The sequence below is a fragment of the Myotis yumanensis genome, unplaced genomic scaffold (genome assembly GCF_028538775.1).
Source record: "Myotis yumanensis isolate MYYU_CA2020_CCGP unplaced genomic scaffold, mMyoYum1.0.hap1 SCAF_3, whole genome shotgun sequence".
NCBI lineage: Eukaryota > Metazoa > Chordata > Mammalia > Chiroptera > Vespertilionidae > Myotis > Myotis yumanensis.
In genome coordinates, this window is record NW_027223754.1 from 209,015,309 (window position 1) to 209,038,674 (window position 23,366).

General features: G+C 54.6%; 2 protein-coding genes across 2 annotated transcripts; one reads left to right on the forward strand and one right to left on the reverse strand.

The window, feature by feature from the left end:
• On the forward strand, nucleotides 1–2,134 carry ATF4 (activating transcription factor 4). The gene is made up of 3 exons (XM_070411165.1): nucleotides 1–185; nucleotides 810–1,127; nucleotides 1,222–2,134. The coding sequence occupies exons 2-3, from the start codon at nucleotides 902–904 to the stop codon at nucleotides 2,052–2,054; spliced, it is 1,059 nt and encodes a 352-aa protein (XP_070267266.1). The 5' UTR covers nucleotides 1–185; nucleotides 810–901; the 3' UTR covers nucleotides 2,055–2,134.
• Nucleotides 2,135–3,790: 1,656 nt separating this feature from the next.
• RPS19BP1 (ribosomal protein S19 binding protein 1) lies at nucleotides 3,791–7,514 on the reverse strand. The gene is made up of 4 exons (XM_070408001.1): nucleotides 7,411–7,514; nucleotides 7,119–7,253; nucleotides 4,527–4,624; nucleotides 3,791–4,317 (listed from the first exon to the last, which is right to left on the reverse strand). The coding sequence occupies exons 1-4, from the start codon at nucleotides 7,460–7,462 to the stop codon at nucleotides 4,183–4,185; spliced, it is 420 nt and encodes a 139-aa protein (XP_070264102.1). The 5' UTR covers nucleotides 7,463–7,514; the 3' UTR covers nucleotides 3,791–4,182.
• Between the last annotated feature and the right edge of the window lie 15,852 nt (nucleotides 7,515–23,366).

A 23,366-nucleotide genomic window follows, 5' to 3' on the forward strand; every position in this document is an offset into this window, starting at 1 on the left:
TCGGCCATTTCCTCTCCCGCCTGCAAATGTAGACTTTTGAGCGTGTCCCTTCCTCCTCCGCTCCCACAGCTCCCGGCCGACATGGCGCACTAGAGGCAGCAGTGCCAGCGGCAGCATTGGCCTTTGCAGCGGCAGCAGCAGCACCAGGCTCTGCAGCGGCACCTCCCAGCGGCTTAAGCCATGGCGTAAGTAGGGGGACGGGCTGCTGTGTCCGGGCGCCCTGGGTCGCCGAGGACCTGCGATCTGTCTGCCTGGGTGCGGCCGCAGGCCGGCGGCGTCGCGGAGGGGGAAGCGGTTTTACGAGCGCTGGGGACGCGTGGCCCCAGTGTGCCTCCCCCGAGACGCCGGCGCCCGAGCTGGGAGAGCGCGGCCTGGCCCTGGGCCCGAGGGAAAAGCCCCCGGTGGGAGGAAAAGCCCCCGGTGCTTCGCCTCCCCCACCCCCAGCCCTCCGAGGCCCGCCTGGCGCCGGGCGAAACGTGGCAGCAGCAAGATGGCGGCGGGCTGGGCGGCGGCCGGCAGCGTGAGTCACGGGGGCGGGGGAGGCGGCGCGGCCGCGTTTGGACGGGAGGAAGCAGCGTCTACCTCCTGCGGCCGCTGGGGGAGCGGCCCAGCGCCAAGGGCGTCCATGGAGCCGCCTGACCCGGACGGAGCAGGGAGAGGCGCACAATGGCTCTGGCGCCACGTGTTTCCAGTTGCCTCGGGCCAAGTCGGGGTTGGCCTTGCTGCCTCAGGGTGAAAAGACGAGCTTCTCAGGCCCCCCCCCCCCCCCCCCCGATCGCTAATGGGACTTTTTTCTCGTTCCTATGCAGGCTTTTCACGGCATTCAGCAGCAGCATTGCTGTAACCGACAAAGACACATTCGAATTAAACACATTCCTCGATTTCAGCAAAGCCCCACAACATGACCGAGATGAGCTTCTTGAGCAGCGAGGTGTTGGTGGGGGGCTTGATGTCCCCCTTCAACCAGTCGGGTTTGGGGGCTGAAGAAAGCTTAGATCTCTTAGACGACTACCTGGAGGTGGCCAAGAACTTGAAACCCCATGGGTTCTCCAGCGACAAGGCTAAGGCGGGCTCCTCCGAATGGCTGGCTGTGGATGGGTTGGTCAGTGCCTCAGACAACGGCAAGGGTGAGTGCCCGTCGTTGACTTGCCACTGAGTTCTGGTCGTAGTTGGTTGCTTTGTGCATCTGGCTGAATTGGTTTCTTTTAAAATCTTTTGCAGAGGATGCCTTCTCGGGGACAGATTGGATGGTGGAGAAAATGGATCTCAAGGAGTTTGACTTCGATGCCCTGTTAAGTTTAGGTGACCTGGACACCATGCCTGATGAGCTTTTGGCCACGTTGGATGACCCCTGTGACCTCTTCGACCCCCTAGACCAGGAGATTAATAAGGAGCCCCCCCATACCGTGAACCCAATTGGCCATCTTCCAGAAAGTTTGCTAAAAACTGACCAGGTTGCCCCCTTCACCTTCCTGCAACCTCTTCCCCTTTCCCCGGAGGCCCTGTCCTGCACTCCGGATCATTCCTTTAGTTTAGAGCTGGGAAGTGAAGTTGACATCTCTGAAGGAGAGAGAAAATCAGACTCCACTACTTATATTCCCATAACCCCTCAATGCGTAAAGGAGGAGGATGTCACCTCAGACAATGATAGTGGCATCTGTATGAGCCCGGAGTCCTATCTGGGCTCTCCCCAGAATAGTCCCTCCACCTCCAGGGCCTCCCCAAACAGGAATCTGCTGTCTTCAGCTCCCCCCTGTGGGTCTGCTGGCCCCAAACCCTATGACCCTCCCGTAGAGAAGGTGGTAGCTGCAAAAGTAAAGGGTGAGAAACTAGATAAAAGGCTGAAAAAAATGGAGCAGAACAAGACAGCAGCTACTAGGTACCGCCAGAAGAAGAGAGCAGAGCAGGAGGCCCTCACCGGTGAGTGTAAAGAGCTAGAAAAGAAAAACGAGGCTCTGAAAGAGAAGGCCGATTCCTTGGCCAAGGAGATCCAGTACCTGAAAGATCTGATAGAGGAAGTCCGCAAGGCCAGGGGAAAGAAAAGGGCCCCCTAGTTAGGGTAGTCGGTGTGCTTGTACATAGGAGGCTTGTGCTGGAGATGTGTATCATAATAAATTATTTTGTAGTGAAAGTACTGTGCAGACTGCTGTATGCTGTATGTTTTCTTTCCTCAAATAGCCCAGCCAGCTGTCTTAGGACTAGATTCTTAACCAGAAGGTTTCAACATGTTTTAAGGTTGAGCCCCCAGTGAGATGTGCTATGGTCAGGATCACTGGTGACTCCATCGGACTCTGGGCCAGAGTTGGGAATCCGAGGGCCATCCCTTGGTTAGGGGCAAGGCTCTAGGGAGTTTTAACTGGAGGGAACTGGTAGCAGGAACAGCCCAGGCTCCACCTGTTCTCCCAGTCCGGCCTTTTGCTAACATCTGTCATTCAGCGGCCAGATAAGGTTCCACAGTCAGTCCTTGAGTTGGGTCTGCTGGTGAATAGTTTCTACTTAGAAGCTCTTGGGTTCTGATGCCCTTGTAAGCAAAGGGAAGGACCTAGACCTGTCATTTGGGCAGCTTCACCAGGAAGCTACAACTTGACCCCCCCCCCCCCCCCAATCGATAGGTATATGGTCTATTCCCTCTAGGTCACTGGGGGTGGGGGGATCAGTTCCATGCCCAGTAAAGTTGGGGTGACAAGGAAGGTACTTAATCACCTGGGAACGGGTCATTGGCCAGAATTGTGGCCACTCAAGCATGGGGAGATAGAGGATATTTAATCTGGGCTAAAGGAGTTCTTGCTGTTCTTTGGGGCTGTTCAGGAAGTGCTGTCCTGAATTCACACCCACATTCAAAGGGACTAATGGACTGCAACTAGCCTAAGCCTCATAGATGAATCTAAGGATGTCCGGTGTGTAGCTTTCCCCCACCAGGGTCATTAAGACTCCGCTGGAGGAAGCGGGTGGAGAATGAGGCAGGATACCAGCTGCTCTGAGGAAGGTGGGCCACTTCCTGTGTGGAGTCCGCACCCTCCGGCAGCCTTGACCTGGATGGCCTGCTTCCTACTGCTCAGGAGGCATCTGCAGACAGGACCGGGTTCTGTGGCTCACGCTCAGGATGGAAAGCTGGTTAACAACCAGGAACAGAGCTCCAAGGCACATTAGAACCCATGCAGGGAGGTTGACTGTCACTCCAGCCACGGGCCCCTTCAGAAGCGTCAGACAATGCCATGACCTCTGAAGCCCTTTGGGGGAGGGGGAGGAAGTAGGAGAGCTGCCTGAAGGTGCTCAGGGTCCTCCTCTCCAGCAGGCCCCCAACCCAAGGGGCCCCTGGCTTCCAGGACTTGTCCTCTCCACTCTGAAGACAATGCTGGTCGGCACATCCTGTGCCCAACATTGCCGGCTGCAAGGGGTCCAGCCCCTACCTTTGTGCTCAGGCACAGACCTGAGTGTGAAACCCTGTTGCTTGAAGTCGCCTCCTGAATCACCCACCAGCCCCCCAACACTTCGGACACACACACAAGCACAGGACTTGGGCGACAGGCTGGCAGCACTCCCTCTCCCCAGACCCTGGAGTCGCATCCCTGGATCAAAGCTTCTGGCAGCTATGGGCGCCACCCAGGGGAGGAGGGCCCCTCTGGGCTATGCCAGCAGATGCTGGGTGAACTCTCTCTGGGTGGCAGCCTGCACTGGGACTGGACTGGAGGACTTCTGCTCTGGAGCTCTAAGAACCACACTGGGAGGTGGGGAAGGGAGGGAAGGCTCTCTGGTGCCACAGGAGTCAGACCAGCAGCACACACCCAGCTGGAGCCCATATTTATTAGAACCTGGAAACATACCCAGCAGCCCTCCTCTTCCTGCTCGAGGTGTGGCCCCTGAGGGCCAGTAACTGGCCTCTACAGCAAACAGCCAAGAGGTCCTACTTGGGCCAAAGCAAACAATACAGTCAGAAATGTTCCTTTTTGGCAGGTAGGTAGCTCTTCCCAAGCCTGCGGGTTTCCCTCCGTCCGAGTTTAAATGCTCCCGCAGGCGTCCAGCTCACCAGCTCCATGCCAGCCTGCCCCTGGCTTCAGCTCCAGGGCTTCCTTGGGTCAGCCTGGCCCGCTCTGTGCATGGCAGGGTGCCAGGCCCAGCAATGGCTGTGAGGTCAGAGGAGGAAGCTGGGCCCAAGCCTCTCCCACTGGGCCCTCCAGGAGCCTAGCTGCCGAAATATTCCTGCTGGAACTTCTGGAAGTCCTCCTCCGTGAACACAGTGCCTTCAGCCTTCTTCTTCTTCTTCTTCTTGGCCACAGGCCGGTCACAGGCCTTGCGGCCCCGATTCTGGCGCAGAATCTGGGGATGTGCAGGAGTCAGGACATGAGGGAGCTGTACGACCTGGTACGCTCTCAGCCCTTCAGGGGGAGACGCCCCACCGCACAGCAATACAGGAACGTGGGGGGTGGCCCAAACTCCACCCTATGCTAGGGCTGAGACCCCCAGGGGTCCCCAGGAACATCCTCAGCTCTCCCCCCACAGCTTCCTTCTCATAGCCCCTGACACACCTGCTGGGTGACGGACTCCGGCACGGTGCTTCTGGCACCGGTCATGAACCTCAGGTTCTCTCCAAGGTAGCCTCGACGCTCTCGCTTCTGGAACTCAGCTGTGGATGGGTGGTAAGCAGGGCGGCATAATTTCAGATGCACTCCCTGGAAGCCTTCTAGGTCCCCTCTTGATATCTCCCCATTACCCCCCCCCCCCCCCCCCCCCCCCCCGCGCTCCAGCCTTGCCAAAGGCCTTGTCCCTTCCCTCAATTACTGTAATGGCCTGGGCTCTTTTCTGTCAAATCCACTCTCCACTCAGATCCTGCTGAAAGACCTCTTGGCTCCCAGATGCTCAAGTGACTTATGCAACAAGTATGTCCCAAGTGCTTAACTGTGTGCCAGGCACTGTTCTAGGTGCAGAGCAAACAGCAGGACATCGACAGGCAAAGCCTCCTGCCCTCATGGAGCGTACATGCCAGTGGGAAGAGGTGGTAAACAGTATTTTAGAAGGTGATACATTTTATGAAGAAAAACAGAATAGTAAACAGGAATCAGGGACGGAGGGCTGCATTCTTTTTTTATTGATTGACTTGAGAGAAAGGGAGAGAGGGAGGGAGGGGGAGGAAGAGAGGAGGGAGAGAGAGGGAGAGAGAGAGAAACACTGATGTGAGAGACACACATCAATTGGTTGCCTTCCTCACTCACCCCCAGTGGGGGCCGGGGATCGAACCTGCAACCCAGGTATGTGCCCTTGACTGGGAATCGAACCGATGACCCTTCAGTCCATGGGCTGATGCTTTAATCACTGAGCCACACTGGCCAAAGGCTAACTTTTTCCTTTTTAACCCTCACATGAAGATGTTTTTAGAGAGATGACAGGAGGGAGAGAGAAACATCAATTGGCTGCCTTATGCATGCACACCGACTGGGGACTGAACCTGCAACCTGGGCATATTGGGACAATGCTCTAATCAGCTGAGCTTCCCAGCCAGGAAAAGGATGCAGTTCTAAACCCGAGGGTCTGAAAAAGCATCAATGAAATGATGTTTGAGCAAAGACTCAAGGGAGAGTGTAGTATGTGGGGGAAGATCATTCTAGAATCTAGATAGAGAAACAGCCAGTGCGAAGGCCCTGAAGCAGAGGTGTGAGAAATGGCTGGAAGGGGAGGAGAGAGCAGAAGGGGCGGGCCAGGTGGGCCTCATTAGGCACCCTGAGAACTCGGCCTTCACAGGAAGGTGTGGGGCAGAGGAGAGAAAGGTCTGACACGATTTTGTAGGATCACTTTGGCTGTTTTGCGGAGGGGGGAGTGGAAGGTGAGAGACCAGTTAGGAGGCTTTCACAGTCATTCAGGCAAGAGATGTACGTAGTTCCCAGGAGCGGCAGCCACAGAGGTGCTTTTCAGATCGGCCATTGAGGCTTGAGAGTCCCCTCGCCTGTCAATGATGTACCGATTATGGGACGAGGTCTGGGCTGGCTGGGGCCACCTGTGCCCTCTGCCCTTCACACCAACATCACTGCTGCTCAAATGGGCCTCCCTTTTCTGCCTCCACACTTTTGCTCGGGCTGTTCCCTCCCTGGATTTCATCGTCCTTTGAACAAACACTTGAAACCTTTTATGCACCAGGCCCAGGTTCAGGGACTCGAGGAGCTCCCCAAGTCCCGGCACATATCCTCCCTCCCACCATCCTGCCGGTCCCCAAGTCTCTATCTCCTTAAGTGGCATCGCATCCCTCCACGATGCTCTAGCACAGTGATTCTCAACCTTGGCTGCACATTAGAATCACCTGGGAATCTTTTTAAAATCCTGATTTCCGAGCCTCATCCTCAGGAAATTCTGCTTCTTTGTTCCTAATGTTGTGGCCCCACCCCATAACAAAGAAACAGAATTTCCGGAGGATGAGGCCCGGAAATCAGGATTTTAAAAAGATTCCCAGGTGATTCTAATGTGCAGCCAGGGTTGAGAACGACTGACCTAGAAGAGACTGGGCTCCAGGTCACCACTGAAGCCCATCAGCGCTCCCCCTGCACAGCTCCCCCTGCACAGGTCTCTCTTCTCTGCAGCCTCTCCACTGCCGGCCACAGCGCCCGCCACCTGAACGGGGAGGTCAGCGCAGGGCTGCCACCCGCACCACCCGCACCACCCGCACCCACCGCACAGGCTGCAGCGAGGGTTAGAGGAGTGAGCGGCGCACGGGGTTCAGCCCCCGCACGCCCACCGGTCACCGTGACACGCGCCACCTCCGACCCCCGTTCACGGCAGGTCGCCTTCTCCAGGCTTCTTTCTTCCCGATTTCCAAAGGCAGCACACTTCCTTCTGCCCCTGCCTGCGCCATTCTCTCTAGAAGACTTCCCCGTGCCGCTCCCTCCGAGGTCTGACTTAGTCTTTTATTCGCAGTCCCTCTCGGGGCACCATCTTCAAAGCCCTCCGCACACCGAGTTGACTTTGAAACTCTTTGCTGCCTCCCCCCACCCGGGGCTGCGGACCAAGCGCCCTGGGCCTTGTGTTTCACTCCTCCGTCCCCCCCAGAACTCCGCTCCGCGCGTGGCTCATGGAGGTGCCCTCGGAACGAACGCCTGACCCGCGTCTCCAGCCCGGCCCCTTCCCGACCTTACCCAGCGCCGACTTGGGCACTTTTCCTTTCGCCGAGTTCCGCATTTTCCCGGCCTGGGTCGCCTTCGCCTTCGCCTTCGCGGCCCGCTTCCCCGGAGCCCCGCTCGGCGTGGCCGGGCCTGGCGCGGCCTGGGGGGCTGCAGGGAAAGAGGAACGGACGCGGGTCGGAGGGCGCGCAGGGTTCCCACCCCCCGGGGATAAGGCCGGGCAGAACCGTTCCGCACCCTCCGGGGTCCCGCCCTCCGCTCCAGCCGCCCGCGGCCCGCGCGGGAAGTCCGGGCAGGCTCTCCTCACCCTCGGGCGCCCCCAGCAGCTCCAGGCCTCTCCGCAGCAAGGCCGCGGACATGGCTGCACCGGGCCCCGCCCACACGCCCCACGCTGCTTCCGTCCGGGCCGCCCTAGCTGTCCCCCCGGAAACCCGAGAGGGAACAGAAGGTTTCGGGGTGAGCGGGCGGAAGTGCTCACCTTCCTTAGGACGCATGCGCCAGGGTTAGCCAGTTTACTAATGAGAGGGAACAGGGGCGGGGTTGGAGGCGGGGACAACGCGCAGACAGACGCATTTGTTGTCCAATCCCAGCCAACTACGCGTTTGGGCGCCAGGCCACGCCCCTTCCGGAAACCGTTTATAGCTAGCCTAACCGAGTTGATCCAAACTCTGAGAGGTCGGGGGCGAGCGCAGTGTTAGTATTCTCAATTTTTACAAAAAAGGAGAATGTTGAGTTGGATTTTTTTATGTACATCAACCAAAGAAACATATCGCACAGATTGAGTGCGGCATGAGAATTCAGCTGTCTTCCATTAAGCCAACATTAAAGACATATGCAAAAATGCAAAACAATATTGTTTTCACAGTTTTGTTTTGGAAAAAACATATTTTCATAAAAATATGTTATTTATGTTAACATGCAATGAGTTTGTTGTTATTTTCAATGAATTGATAAATATTTAAAAGTTTTCTCAGTTTTAGTTTCTTATATGGCAAATAGCAATAGATATTAACATACACAAAAGCTCTTTGGGATCCTGAAACTTTTAAAAGAGTGTAAAGAGGTTGTTAGGCCAAAAAATTTGAGAACTTCTGGCCTAGAAATGACTCTTCTTGCAGGGGAAGGGAGCCTGTCTTCACTACTGCATTGCAGCTCCTAGTCCAGTGCTACCCGGCATGCAGAAGCACTCAGTAAATGAAAGGGGGAGGAGGAACCTCTGAGTTCACTGAGCAAACGTGTTCTGAAGGCCTTTTGTATGCCTGACACTGAGTGTGGGACACGGAGATGACCTAGCAGGTCTTTCCTGCATGACCTCACTGTCTAAAGGCCATCAGCGATGCTAGGAAGGAGAGAAGCACCTAAATAGACGTTAATGATGACAGAACTATGTCAAGAGGCTGTTTAATTTTACATTTGTTAACTCACTCCCCCCTTCCCCATGATTGGGAACTTGGAGCAACTGTTTTCCTCATTTTACAGATGAGGAAACAGAGAAGCAAACGTCACAGGTGGTATCAGAGCTGGGAATCAAGACAGCCTGGCCTGAGCTTTTGTGCACTGGGTGGGGCCTGCCAAGCCTGAGGGTCACAGACCTCCGGAGGAGAAGAGGAGCTGTGTGAAAGGGGAGGGTCCCAGGCAGGAGGACCCCGTGGTGAGGTTACATCCCCTGGTACAGGAGTGGCCCCAGAGGAGCCAAGACAGGAGGGTGGTCTAATTGGCATCAGACTCCATGAGTTTGCCCTAAGTGCGTGCATGTGCATGGGCGTCTGTGTGTGTGTGTGTGTGTGTCTAGCCCAGTGACTTCTATAATAATAAAAGTGTAACATGCTAATTAAACCAGACAGCCAAACAACCTTCCGGATGAAACTGGAGCTACGAGGGCTGAGGCAAGCCACCATGGCTGTGAGGGCTGAGCCTCTTGCACAAATTTCATGCATTGGGCCTCTAGTTTTTTAAAAATAAATCTTTATTTTTTTTCTTTTTAAAAAAAATCTGTATTGTTGAGATTGTTACAGATGTCCCTCTTCCCCCTCCCCCTATAACCCCCTTCACCCAGTTCTTGCCCCATCCCAGGCCTTTGCCACCCTATTGTCTGAATCCATAGGTAATGCATATAAAATCTTTGTTTACTCTCTTCCCATCCCCCACTCCTCTTCTCTCGGAGAATCATCAGTCTGTTCCATTTCCATGCCTCTGATTCTATTTTATTCAGTTTATTCTGTTCATTAGATTTCTTATTTGTTTATTTTGATTTTTAGATTCAATTGTTGATAGGTATGTGTTTGTTGCCATTTTGTTGTTCATATTTTTGATCTTTTTCTTTTTCTTCTTTTTCTTTTTTTCTCTTCTTAAGAATACCCTTCAACATTTCATATAATACTGGTTTGGTGGTGATGAACTCCTTTAACTTTTTCTTGTCTGTGAAGATCTTTATCTGACCTTTAATTCTAAATGATAGCTTTGCTGGGTAGAGTAATCTTGGTTGTAGGTCCTTGCTATCCATCACTTTAAATATTTCTTGCCATCCCCTTCTGACCTGCATAGTTTCTGTTGAGAAATCAGCTGACAGTCATATGGGCATTCCCTTGTAGGTAGCTAACTGCTTGTTTCTTGCTGCTTTTAAGATTCTCTCTTTGTCTTTAGCCCTTGGCATTTTAATTATGATGTATCTTGGTGTGGTCCTCTTTGGGTTCCTCTTGTTTGGGACTCTGCCCTTCCTGGACTGGTAAGTCTATTTCTTTCACCAGGTAGGGGAAGTTTTCTGTCATTATTTCTTCAAATAGGTTTTCAATATCTTGCTCTCTCTCTTCTTCTGGCACCCCCATCATGCAAATGTTGGTATGCTTGAAGTTGTCCCAAAGGCTCCTTACACTATCTTCATATTTTTGGATTATTTTTTCGTTTTGCTCTTCTGGTTGGGTGTTTTTTGCTTTCTTCCATTTCTTTCATTTGTGACATGTTTCTTTGTATCCGCATTTTGACTGCTTCCCTGTGTTTGTTTCTATGTATTAGGTAGAGCTGCTATGTCTTCTTGAGTTGGTAGAGTGTTCTACAGGGTCCAGTGGCTCAGCCTCCCCAGTCACCTGAGCTGGGAGCTCTAGGTGCATGCCTTTGTGGGCTGTGAGCTCAGACTTGTTGTAGCTGAGACTTGATTGCTGTTGATGTCACTGGGAGGAATTGACCTCCAGGCCAATTGGCTGTGAGAACCAGCTGCAACTATAGTGGGAGAACTGCTGTGCAGGGAACACCCCTATGGAGCAGAGCTTGCTTCAGTGGGGCTTTGGTGCTCACTGAGTCTGCCCCTTGAGTGTGTCGCTTATGGCTGTGTAGAGTTATAATCTGGTATGGTTTGACACTGACCACTGGGTACACTGGCTCTTGGGTCTCCAGAGAGGTACAAAGTCAGCCACTGCCTGGGGCCACACAGCAGGAGCTATAGAGAGATCTGCAGATTCCTCCTCTTTGTATCAAGTTTGGAAGTGCCCAGATGAGGCTGAACTATGAAGCAAGGCAGGCTGGTGCTGGCACCAGGTCTTGGGCCTTTTATTGATAGGTTTTGGGCTCCCTGACCCAGCTGCAGCTCATTTGAGAGATTTTAGCCTGAGCAAAGATTTAGCCTGAGCCATTCATATGCAAAAGCTGCTGCACACAGCTTGGTGGGGTTGTAAATTGGATGAGGCAGGGTCTTAGGGAATCACCTGGGTGGAGCAAATAGAAATGGCTGCCACTCAGCCCTGCAACCTGGGAACAATGATCCCTGTGAGCACTTCTGTCTGGGAGCAAGCTACCTGAGTTCCTGCCCTGATGCCAGACAATCCAGTTCCTACTCCTATGTGTCTGTGTTCCCCAGAGACTTGCCCTGGTGCTGGACCTCAGAGGAAGTGGGACCTTGTAAGTTCTGTTCATGGTGCCGGCGTTTTAAGAGGAACAGCTGGGTCTCTAGCAGCCTCTGTTGTCACTGAGCCCCAGTCTGCACTGGTTTTTACAGTCCGTAGTTCTTACTGCCCATAGGGACTTCTTTTCCCAGCTCTGAGACTCTGGGCTGGGGGTCTGGTGTGGGGCTGGGACCCCTTGCTCCTCTGGGCGGCCTCTGCAGAGATGATCTCCCTCCCACTTAAAAAAGTGGCACACGTGGGTGCCGGACCAGCCCTTTCAGTGCCTCTGCACCTCCTACCAGTCTCAGTGCTTTCTGTACTTCTCTAGTTGTAGGACTTCCATTCAGCCAGCTTTCCAGTGGTTCTGGATGATGGTTGTTCTGTATTTTAGTTGTAATTTTGATGTGATTGTGGGAGGCGGGGAGTACAGGCGTTTACCTACGCCTGCCAACTTAGTTGTCTCCTAAATCTTTATTGTTGAAAGTTTTACATATGTCCTCTTTTTCCCCCCATTGACCCCCTCCAGCTGGCACCTGCCCCCCCCCCACCCCAGGCCTTCAGCATCCTATTGTCTGTGTCCATGAATTATGCATATATGCATACAAGTTCTTTGGTTGATTACCTCCCACCCACGCACCCTCCCTGCCTTCCTTTCAAGATTCCGCACTCTGTTCCATGTTTCCATGTCTTGGATCCACTCTCTTCATCAGTTTATTTTGTTACTTAGATTCCACTTATGAATGAGATCATGTGAAACTTGTCTTTCTCTGACTGACGTATTTCACTTAGCATGATACTCTTCAGGTCCTTCCATGCTGTCTCAAAGGGCATTCTTTTTTACAGCTGCATAGTATTCCATGGTGTAAATGTACCACAGCTTTTTTTATTCACTCATCTACTGATGGGCACTTGGGCTGTTTCCAGATCTTAGCTATTGTAAATTATGCTGCTATGAACGTAGGGGTGCATACATTCTTTCTGATTGGTGTTTCAGGTTTCTTAGGATATATTCCTAGAAGTGGGATCACTGGGTCAAATGGCAGTTCCATATTTAATTTGTTGAAACTCCATACTATTTTTCATATAGCTGCACCAGTCTGCATTCCCACCAGCAGTGTACGAGGGGTCCCTTTTCTCCACATCCTCACCAGTACTTGTCATTTGTTGATTTGCTGATGATAGCCATGCTGACAGGTGTGAGGTGATGCCTCATTGTCGTTTTAATTTGCATCTCTGATGATCAGTGACTTTGAGCATTTTTTCATATGTCTCTTGGCCATCTGTATGTCCACTTTGGAAAAGTATCTATTTAGGTCCTTTGTCCATTTTTTTTTTAAACTGGCTTTTCTTCCTTTTGTTAAGTTGTATGAGTTCCTTATATATTTTGATTATTAACCCTTTATCAGCTGTATCATTACCAAATATGTTCTCCCATACAGTGGGCTCCCTTTTTGTTTTGTTGATGGTTTCTTTTGCTGCGCAGAAGCTTTTTATTTTGATGTAGTTCCATTTATTTATTTTCTCCTTTGTTTCCTTTGTCCTAGGACAATGGTTCTCAACCTTGGCTGCACATTAGAATCACCTGGGAATCTTTTAAAAACCTGATTCCTGGGCCTCATCCTCCGGAAATTCTGCTTCTTTGTTACTAATGTTGTGTCCCCACCCCATAACAAAGAAACAGAATTTCTGGAGGATGAGGGCCAGAAATCAGGATTTTAAAAAGATTCCCAGGTGATTCTAATGTGCAGCCAAGGTTGAGAACCACTGCTATAATGGATGTCTGAGGTTCTTCTAGGATTTTTATGGTTTCTTGACTTACATTTAAGTCTTTTATCCATTTTGAGTTTATTCTTGTGTATGATGTAGGTTGGTGTTCTAGTTTCATTTTTTTGCATGTATGTGTCCACTTTTCCCAACACCATTTATCAAAGAGACTTTCTTGACTCCATTGTATACTCTTGCCTCCTATGTCCAATATTAACTGAGCGTAATTAGCTCAGTGACGTGTCAGACTTGCTCCTTTTTCCTGCTTCTAAAATAACCAGATTGTTTTCTTATTTCTTATGTTCGTTGCTTATTGTGCTTCCGCATCGCGCCCTATCTTAAGCGCCACAAGGGCAGGGACCTTGTTTTGTGCATCGTTATCTCTCTAGGCCCTGGAACAGTGCTCGGCGTACATAAGTGCTTCATAAAGGCACGAATTAGACGAAGGTTGGGTTTGGGACGCCTGAGGGCGGCGGGTAGAGCTGTCCCTGTGCTCGTGGGATGGGTGAGTCAGCCCCCGACCTGGGGTGGTCAGCCCACAGTGCCCGGCTGGAGGAATTCTTTGCATCCCATTGTCCCAGCGAAGGCGGGCGCCTTGGCCCGGGAATCCTGAAGCGTCCACGGCTCAGCCGGACTCGCGGGCCAGGCGGCCTCTCCCGCCACTAGATGGCGCCGCAGGATAGCTTTCTCGCGCCAGGAAGCTCAGACTGGTGGTGCTGCCGTCCTGGTTGGGGTGTCTAGGGCCCGGTTGGGGTGTCCAGGTAGGAGTGTGGGATTGGGACACTCCTGGGTCTCCACGGGCTCTTTGCAGCCAGCTCCGTGTGGCCCTGGCCTCCTGGTGTCCTTGCCCCACGGCCTGGGGGCGGGGGGCAGGCGGTGGAAGTGGAGGCAGAGCATCAGGCTGGGGGGCTCAGGGCGAGATGAGGCCTCCTTCTGGGAAGGTGTGCGCGTGGGCAGCTGGGGAGGCTGCAGGGGGTGCCTCAGTCTCCTCCTCTGTTTAATGGGGCTTAGCTTCCTAACGAGGTGGGTGTGAGGAGCCAGTGCATTAACGCCGTAAAGCACCTGGGACTGAGGGGGGTCAGTGCCCAGCGACTGTGTGCGCGGGTATGACAGACACGTCCACTGCCACTCTGGACAAGAACGGGGTGCCCACACTTGGGCACCTAAGAAGGGCCAGGGGTCCCGGGCCCCTGAAGGGACGGGCTCAGGAAAGGCAGCCCCCTCCTGCTCTGCCCGTGTCCCTGGCAGAGGGGGCATCATGGGACTTCACGGAGGGTTCCAGTCCGGCTGTGTTCGCTGAGGGAGCTGCTTCGCTGCTTTGAGCCCATCTCCTCATCTGTGGCAGCAGCACTGGGTCCCTGGGAGGCAGAGCCCCCCTCAGGGCCCCCACTCAGGCCCCCCTCCCCACCCCCCCAGTGCCTGCTCACGCGCCCCACCACGTAGAGGAACCCTCATGGTGAGGTTGCTGCCTTCCTAGACCCTGTGGCCCACATGCCCTGGGCTTCCGGGAACCAGCCCAGCCTCACAGTGCTCAGGGGGACCTGGTGCTCAGAGCGAGGCGGGCCTTCTGCAAGGTTGGAAAGCATTTCCAGAGCAGAGTCAAGCCCGGCTGGTTGCAGGCTCCATCCCCAGGGGGTGGCGTGCAGGAGGCAGCCTATCAATAGTACCCTCTCATCATTGATATTTTCTATCCCTCTCTCCCTCTCCCTTCCTCTCTCTGAAATCAACACACACACACACACACACACGTATTAAAAAAAGGAAAAAGAACAGAGTCAATCCTAGAACCCAGGTCTTTGAGTCCTGGGCCAGATCGTGACGAACATGTGTGAGAGTGTGTGTGTGAGAGCATGTGTGTGAGAGCGTGCGTGTGAAAGCATGTGTGTGAGAGCATGTGTGAGAGCATGTGTGTGAGAGCATGTGTGAAAGCATATGTGTGAGAGCATGTGTGAGAGCATGTGTGAAAGCATGTGTGTGAGAGCATGTGTGAGAGCATGTGTGAGAGAGCATGTGTGTGAGAGCGCGTGTGTGAGGACATGTGTGTGAGAGCATGTGTGAGAGCATGTGTGTGAGAACATGTGTGTGAGAGCATGTGTGTGAGCGCATGTGTGAGAGAGCATGTGTGTGAGAGCGTGTGTGTGAGGACATGTGTGTGAGAGCATGTGTGAGAGCATGTGTGTGAGACATGTGTGTGAGAGCATGTGTGAGCATGTGTGTGAGAGTGCTTGTGTGTGTATGTGTGGCCCGTTTGATTGTCTCTATGGGGGCACCTGGGGTCTTATGACTTGTCTTTGCTTTTCCCTCCATCTTTCTTCTGTCTCTGTGTGTCCTTTGTCTCCTTGTCTTTATCTCTGACTCTTGTCTCCCGTGTGTCTGTCCTCTCCTTTCTCTGTCTGCGTCCTCTCTCTCTCTTCCCATCTTTGCTCAGTCACCCCCGCCCCCAAACCCCTGGCTTTTCTCGGCCTTCATTTGAAAACCCAAGTGGAATTTCCAGTTGCCTCTTTGGACAGGTGTTTCCAGTCTCCGCGTGTCTGCGCCCCCTCCTCCCCGCCGCCTTGCTCTGCATTATTGCTGAGTGCACCCCCCTCTCTCCCTCTCACCCCCTCCTCCTGCCATCAGTGGCTTTGAAGTGCGTTTACAGGAGAGCTCGGGAGAAGATCCATTTCTGCGCTGCCTGGTTCTCGGTTGCCGGTGCAGTGGGCTCCTCTGGGCCTCTGGTCTGGTCCATTCGGCCCTCTCGGGGTCGCTCTGGCTCTGGCTCAGTCTGGGCTTCCTTGCGTGTGTCTCACGTCTTGTTTCCTCCTCACCACGCCCCTCCTCGGTGTCTCGGATCGGTGTCCGTCTGGGTGGGAGATGTTGGCAGGGCTGTGGGCAGGGCGATCCTCAGGGCTGACAGACTGTGCTCACAGAGCTGTGTGTCCAAAAGCAAGCGGCCCCCCCCCCCCCCCCGCCCCCCGGGCTTTGAGCAGTATTGTCCAGCCCTCTTCCCAGGGCTGAGGCGGGTGGGGGCCCAGAGCCCCTGAGTCTGAGGTCTGGGGGGAGCCTGGATTCTAGAGCCAGGCCGTGCAGCTTTACATCCTGGCTTTCCCACTCCCTAGCTGTGTGGCCTTGGATAAGTCACATACCCTTTTGTGCCGTGGCTCTCCCGTCTGTGAGTTGCATATAATTGTCCCTACTTTGTAGGGTTGCTGTGAGGATTGAGTAGAAAGCCCGTGACATAGCACCAGGCACAGAGTATGTGCCATATGTCTGTAAAGAAAAGACAGCCACCAGGGCCAGCAGTGTGCCTGTGGGACCGGTGCCCACAGTGAGGCTCAAGAGCGTGGAGTCAGCAGGTCAGGTCTGTGTTCAAATGCCGCCTTTGCCGCTTACCAGCCGTGTGACCTCTCTGAGCTTCGTGGGGGTTGGGTGGGGCTGGCGGTGCCACCCTCACAGGTCTGCTGCGAGGCGCAGTGAGCGGCTGCACGGAATGTGCCAGCAGCTGGGCCTGCCACTGAGTCATGTGTTTACTCAACACACATCTGCTGAGCATGCTCGGTGCAGGGAGGCGGGGTCGGGGAAAACACACATTCACGCCACCCCCTCGGCCAGTGCGGGCCTCTGCTCCCTTCGAGGGCTTGTGTGTGACCCCAGGGTTTGCAGGGTTCGGGGTGGCACCCAGGGACTGTGGCCCCCTCTGAGGGGGGTCCAGGCAGAGACAGAGCGGCTTCTTTTCAATGATTTGAGAATGAAAAGGTAAAATGATTGGCATGACGGACTTTAAGAAGGCATTAGAGACCTGGCTCGTGTGGCTCAGTTGGTTGTGCACCCACTGCAAGGTTGCCGGTTTGATTTAGGTCAGGTCACATGCCCAGGTTTCGGGCTCCATCCCCGGTGGGGTGTGTGTAGGAGGCAGCCAATCCATCGATGTCTTGCTCTCACATTGATGTTTCTCTCTCTCTCTCTCTCTCTTTCTCTCTCCCCCTCTCCCTTCCTCTCTAAAAATCAAATAAAAAATCTTTAAAAAAGACGCGGGAAGAAGCTGCTGGAAGTTCTCCATGGAGATCTGGGGTCAGACTGTGACTCTGGTTGGGGGTTACAGGTGGGACCTTCTTAATGGCTCCGCCCTGACCAGCCAAAGACACAGCTCGGGGCTCCCCGTTGGGCGGTGGGGACAGACACTGGGAGTGCGGTGGTAGGAAGTGTCAGGTGGGGAGTCGGAGGGGGGTTCTGGCTCCCCAGGGGAGGGCGTGGGTTCTGCCCTTTTTAGCCTCAGTCTTTTAATTCTCATTACATCTCCATTAAAATACAAAGTTCCAATAAACAACCAGGATGCAGGCCATGTTGTCATGGCAACGAAAGCCTGGGCGTGGGGAGAGGGGAGCCATCTCCATCCCCTAATCCTAACGGACCAAACTGAAGGCTGCCTGGATGCTCCCTCCCTCTCTCAGGACTCTGAGCGTCTCACCCACAGCTTGGGGGTGCCCTGCCCGGAGGCTGGGTCTGCAGGGGAAGGGAGCTGGGTACGCTGGCAAAAGTCACTTTCCTTTCTTGGCCCCAGTTTTCCCACCTGCGAGTCAGGGATAACGTCAGAGGCCTCTCTTGCAGGGTCATCCTGCGGATTCAGTGAATTACTGTACAGGGTGTTAGGGAAGGGGGGTCTGCCCTCCAAATGCAGTTCCAGGTACTTGATGACGCCATGGCCTGGACCCCTCCCCATGTGGGGTCAAGGGGTCTTCTGCCCTGGACTTCTAGCCTCCGCTCCATCCCGGGAGAAGGAGCCAGAAGATGGTGTGGGAGTGACCTCCAGTCCTGTGCAGGCTCCGTTCTTCAGGCTGAGGCGTCCCTTACACTAATCCTGTGGCCATTTGACTTCCTGCTGTTCTTTCCTTTGGGGGGGGATGGGTGTCTAAGAAAGGAGGGGGAACGCCCTCAGGGGGGTCAAAGAGAAGGGACTTCAGGAGGGGAAAAGAGAACTGGCCAGAGAAGCAGGAAGGGATGAATATATGGAGGATGTTTTGTTTCCCTTTTTGCCTGTGCTTCTAGGAAGCTCAGATGGAATAGTATTTTTAAAAAAATATATTTTATTGATTTTTTACCGAGAGGAAGGGAGAGGGAGCGAGAGTCAGAAACATCGATGAGAGAGAGATACCGATCAGCTGCCTCCCGCACATTCCCCACTGGGGATGTGCCCGCAAGCAAGGTACATGCCCTTGACTGGAATCGAACCCGGGACCCCTCAATCCCCAGGCCGATGCTCTATCCACTGAGCCAAACCAGTTAGGGGATGGAATAGTATTATTATTACTGTATTGCAGGAACACATGTAATTTATATTATGGTATTGCATGACTATATTACTCAACTGTAGTAAATATTCATTTCAACTTTCTAGTACATCTAGCTCACTCCTCTTCCCTAAATGACTTCTGATCTTTTATTTTACTTTTTAGGAAATCCTCTTTAGAAAGAGCTGAGAGTATAAGTGATAAATGAACAATTGTGACAGAGAGAAAAAGAATGAGGATGGGCCATTCTGTGCAAACCTTTCAGCTTCTACACTGCTGGGTGATTGTGGCCTCTGGCGCCACCGTGCCTGCGGGCGGGGAGGACGGGGTGGGAGGGAGTGATGGCATTTTGTCTGATGATTGATTTTGAGTTCTTAATGCTAAGCTGGTAAGACTGCATCTCAGCAAGAACAAGGGTGGAGCTGAAGGGCTGGTTTTGGGGGGGACTGTTCTCGAACAAGATGGGGCTCAGTTCCCAGAAGAGGATGCTCATTAACTCCTTACCAATCAGGAGAGGGCAGAGCTTGAATTTGCAATCAGGTGGGGCCAGGAGTCGAGTTCTGAGTCTGGCCTGGCTCTTGAAAGCATCCCTTGCAATCTCCAGCTCATTTCCTTGCTAATGTGACCTTGTTACCGTGGATGGCAGGGGACTGTCCATTAGGACGGTGACACATAAGCAATAACCTATTGTGGTGTCAAAGCTCTGAGGGTTTTGAGATCTGTTTGTTACCGCAGCATAACCTATCATATCCTGACTACTACACCTCCTAGTTCCCTTTGTGACAGTCCCCCCCGGACCCTCCAGGATGTCAGGCTGGGGCTCTGGCGTGACCTGTGTCATGCGAGGAGCAGAATTGGAGGAAGAGCAAGGAGGAGCAGGCTTTGCCATGGCTTCGGGGTCCTGTGTCTGCTCAGTTGTGAGAACCCCAGCCCTCTGAAGGCTCAGGCTTCAAGAATGCAGAGGCTCACCTGGCCAGTGTGGCTCAGTGGTAGAGCGTCAACTCAGGAACGAAGAGGTCACAGTTCAATTCCTGTCAGAGCACATGCCCGGGTTTCGGGCTTGATCCCCAGTAGGGGGCAGGCAGGAGGCAGCTGGTCAATGATGTTTCTCTCTCATTGATATTTCTATCTCTTTATCCCTCTCCCTTTCTCTGTCTCTAAAAATCAATAATAATAATAAAAAAGAATGCAGAGGCTCAAGAAGCCTGGGCCTCTGCCCCTCTGCTTCCCAGGTCAGGAGCTGGGGCTTGAGGCCTATGGGGTGTGCTGAGCTGTTGACCCGGCCCCTGGCACTGCCTCAACCACAGAGGAGGAAATCCGAGGCTCCTGAGATGGCTTGGGGGTGTGGGGGGGGACTTAGCGAGGAACAGGTCAGAGGCTGGGGTTCTTCACTCCAAACAGGCGGAGCTGCGGTGCAGGGAACACTTCGGGCCCCAGAGCCCCTAACGGTGTATCCGGAGAGGCTGCGTCTGGGTGAGGAGCCCAGGACAGGAGTCAGGATGTGGCCAGAGGGGGATCGCAGGGTCTCCCAGTGGAAAGCAGAGTTGGGAACTGCACCCACAACTTCCCCCAGGATCCCCAAGGGGGCTGGTTCAGTCCATCCCACCCAGCTGGTCTGACCCAGCCCGTACTCCCCGGTCCTCCGCGGTGCCTGGCCCTGTGCTGGGCTTTGCAAAGAGACACAGAGCAGAGCCATCTCTCCACACCAGCATGGAGGAGTCTGGTGAGGGGGACAGCCAGCCAGCAGTGCCCAGTGATTTGGTGCGTCAGGGCTGGCAGGCCAGAGGGAGAGAGGAGCGGGTACTGGTGGAGGCCTTCTGACCCTGAGGGCAGGGCTGACTATGCATTTGTGGAGCCCAATGCAAAATAAAAATGCGGGGCCCCTTGTTTCAAAAATTATTGCCACGCTGAGAGCAGAGCATGAAGCAAGCACGAGGCCCCCTGAGGGTGGGTGGGTCGGGAGAGCCCTGTGGGACTGTCCCCAGGGCACGGGGAGAGTCCACGCTTGGGCATTTCCCAAGCCACCTTCCACCCCACCCCGTTAACACGGGGGCTCCTAGCACAGACTGGAGCCAGACGGCCTGGCGCAGACCAGCTGGGACCAGGGGCCAGAGACCCCACCCGGGCCTCAGTTTCCCCATTTGCAAAGTGAAAAGAATAATGACACTCACTTCCTGTCCTTGGAGCCTCAGTTTCTTCTGCAAGGTGCGGACGGAACTACCGTGAGGTTAGAGTTAAGCTGGATAAAGTGCTCGACACGAGAAGACCCTCAAGACAGGACCACATGGTTATGATGCCTCCGTGCCCGATTCTGGCTGCGCGTGTGAGTTGGGCCCTGGAAGCACCAGCAGGTCTTCCCTCTGCCCCTCGCCGCCTCCCCTGGCTGCCTCCTCACCCTCAGCCCAGCACCGCTGTCTCAAAGCCAAAGTGTGACGGAGGGACATCCTGCAGGGAAAGGAGAGGGCACACACGGTCCCAGAGGACAAGCAACCCTGGCTCCCCTCCCCTCCCTGAAGCAGGAAAGAATATCCCCCCGCCCTCTCGGGAGCTATTGAGCAGTTCCTCCGACTCCAGCTCAAAGCTCCTGGGAGAGCTGGATTAATTAAAGATGTAATTAAATTAGGAATGGTTCATTATTTAAAGGCCAGCATCCTCTAGCAGGTGAGGCAGTGGAGGAGGGGCGGCAGGGCCATCTTCCTGCCAGGGGCCCAGATAGCTTCTCCCGAGGGGTGTGTGGCCGCGATGGGGGCCATGGGTCTGGGAGAGGGACCCGGCCCCCCCCCCCCACAGCTCCCTCTCAGAAGGACACCCCCACAGCCTCGGGCGGCTCTAGGATGCCCACTGTCTCCCTGGCCAACCGTGTCCGAGGCCCTTTCTCTCCCAGCCTCAGTTTTCTCTTCTGCCAAATGGGACCAAGTAGGGCGGGAAGAGCATACACACTTGTCTTTAGGCTGCGTTAGGCAGCACCTAAGAACTTGGGGACTTCTCCTCTGAACACCCCCAAGGTGTCCACATGCACCCCTCCCCCAGTCCTAGGATATTTAGCCAGGCATTTAAACATTTTTTGTTTATTGATATTTCAAGAGACAGAGGAAGGGAGGGAGAGAGAGAGAGAGAGAGAGAGATTGGTTCTTTCACTTATTGATGCATTTATTGGTTGCTTCTTGTGTGTGCCCTGACCGGAGGTCAAATCCACAACCTTGGCAGATTGGGATGACGCTCTAATCCACTGAGCCACCCAGACAGGGCTGCTAGCCATGCAGTTTTTGGCTCAGCTCATTCATATAGAAGGGAAGGGACCAAAGTGAATGGATTGACAGGCTCTGTGCCAGCTGCTGGGGATACTGAGATGAGTGTGGTCCTTCCTGCCCTGCCATGTCCTGTGGGGGAGACAGAGGAGCTGGGCCTAGAAGGAGAAAGGGGGGAGGGGAGAAGGCACTCGGCGGGGGCGGGGGGGGGGGGGAGGGCGGGGGGCAGCAAATGCAAAGGCCCAGAGCATAAGACAGTGTGGGATGGGGCAAGTGTGACTGAAACATGGGAGGGGGGAGGCATGTGTGTGCAGGAATGAGGCTCCCGAGCCCGGCCTGTGCCAGGGAAACGGAGGGCTATACTCCGCTACGTTTCCAGAGGAAAACGCAATGTTGGAGCGGTGAGAAGTGTGATGGAGCTGTCAGGAGCACATGGGGCAGCCAGGGGCCCCGGGAAAGAGAAGTCGCAGCTCTGATTGCCCTCTGACAGTGTGAAAACGCACCACCTTGTCATCAGGATGGGAAACGAAGCAGGAAAACTAGACACTCTTTGGTTCCGCTGGGCTCTGGCGGTTATACACAGCCCACCCAGGGTCCGCCTCCGGCCGGTTCCCTGTGCCTGTCAACACTCGCCCAGCGTCGCAGACATCTCACTCGCCTCACTCGCTCGCTCGCTCCCTCGGTTTGCCAGCCATCTTCGCTTGTGGGTCTTGGTCACGGTGGCGATTTGGAAACAGAATTCAAGAAGAAACCGCTCTCTCCCCCTGAACATTTCTGGCTGGGGCCACCTCCCCACAATCCCTGTTCTTTGTTTCCTTCCTCCTTTGCCCCCCCCCCCCGCCCCCACTCCTTCCTTCAACCCGACTGACTCCCCGGAGACCGCTGGGTGGGAATGGACACTGTCCAGGCTGGGCAGAGGCTTTGGGGAGATTCAGAACCACGGACAGCGACAGGCCTCCTGCTCCTCAGGAAGCGAATGGGGCTGGCTGGGTGGTCTTGAATGTCGGAGGAGCCCCCTGTGGGGTGAGGGGTGATGGTGTGGGGGGAGCCCCCTGTGGGGTGAGGGGTGATGGTGTGGGGGAGCCCCTGTGGGGTGAGGGGTGATGGTGTGGGGGAGCCCCTGTGGGGTGAGGGGTGATGGTGTGGGGGAGCCCCTGTGGGGTGAGGGGTGATGGTGTGGGGGAGCCCCTGTGGGGTGAGGGGTGATGGTGTGGGGGAGCCCCTGTGGGGTGAGGGGTGATGGTGTGGGAGGAGCCCTGTGGGGTGAGGGGTGATGGTGTGGGGGAGTCCCCTGTGGGGTGAGGGGTGATGGTGTGGGGGAGCCCCTGTGGGGTGAGGGGTGATGGTGTGGGGGAGCCCCTGTGGGGTGAGGGGTGATGGTGTCGGAGGAGCCGCTGTGGGGTGAGGGGTGATGGTGTCGGAGGAGCTCCCTGTGGGTTCAGAGATGATTTTGCTAATGGGATTTTCTTTTTCCTTTGCTCCTAAGTCCCTTGATCTCCTTCCCCTGCCCCCTGCCCCCTCCCCTCCAATTCCATTTGTTCTTTGCTTTTCGGGCCCTGGTTAGTGCTCTCTCTCTCCCCCTTCATGCTTCCCTCTTCGCCAGCCCCCAGCCTGCCTACCCCAGGCCCTCCCCTCCCTGACCCTCCCCTCCCTGACCCTCCCCTTCCCGGCTCCTGGGGGAGTTTCTGGCCTGACAGTCACAGGAGGCTCAGGTGTGGCTCATCTGCTGGCATGCTGTGTGAGCTGGGCATGCGGTACCCCCTCCCCTCTGACTGCGGCATCAGCAAGGGCCAGTTTGGACCATGTCACTTCTGAGCTTAGGAGCAAGTCCCCTGGTCAGCTCCTGGGGGGAGAGCCGCAGGCAAGGGCAGGGTGCGCGCTCGTGTGTGGGGAGGGCACAGGCAGAGCCCCGTGGGCTTGGGAAGGGGGAGAGGCAGGCCAGCACCAAGGGTGTGTGTGTGTGTGTGTGTGTATAAGTGTGTGTGTGCCTGTGTGTGTGTGCCTGTGTGTGTGCCTGTGTTTGTGTGCACGTGTGTGCCTGTATGAGTGTGTGTGTGTTTGTGTGCCTATGTGAGAGTGTGTGTGTGCCTGTATGAGTGTGTGTGTGCC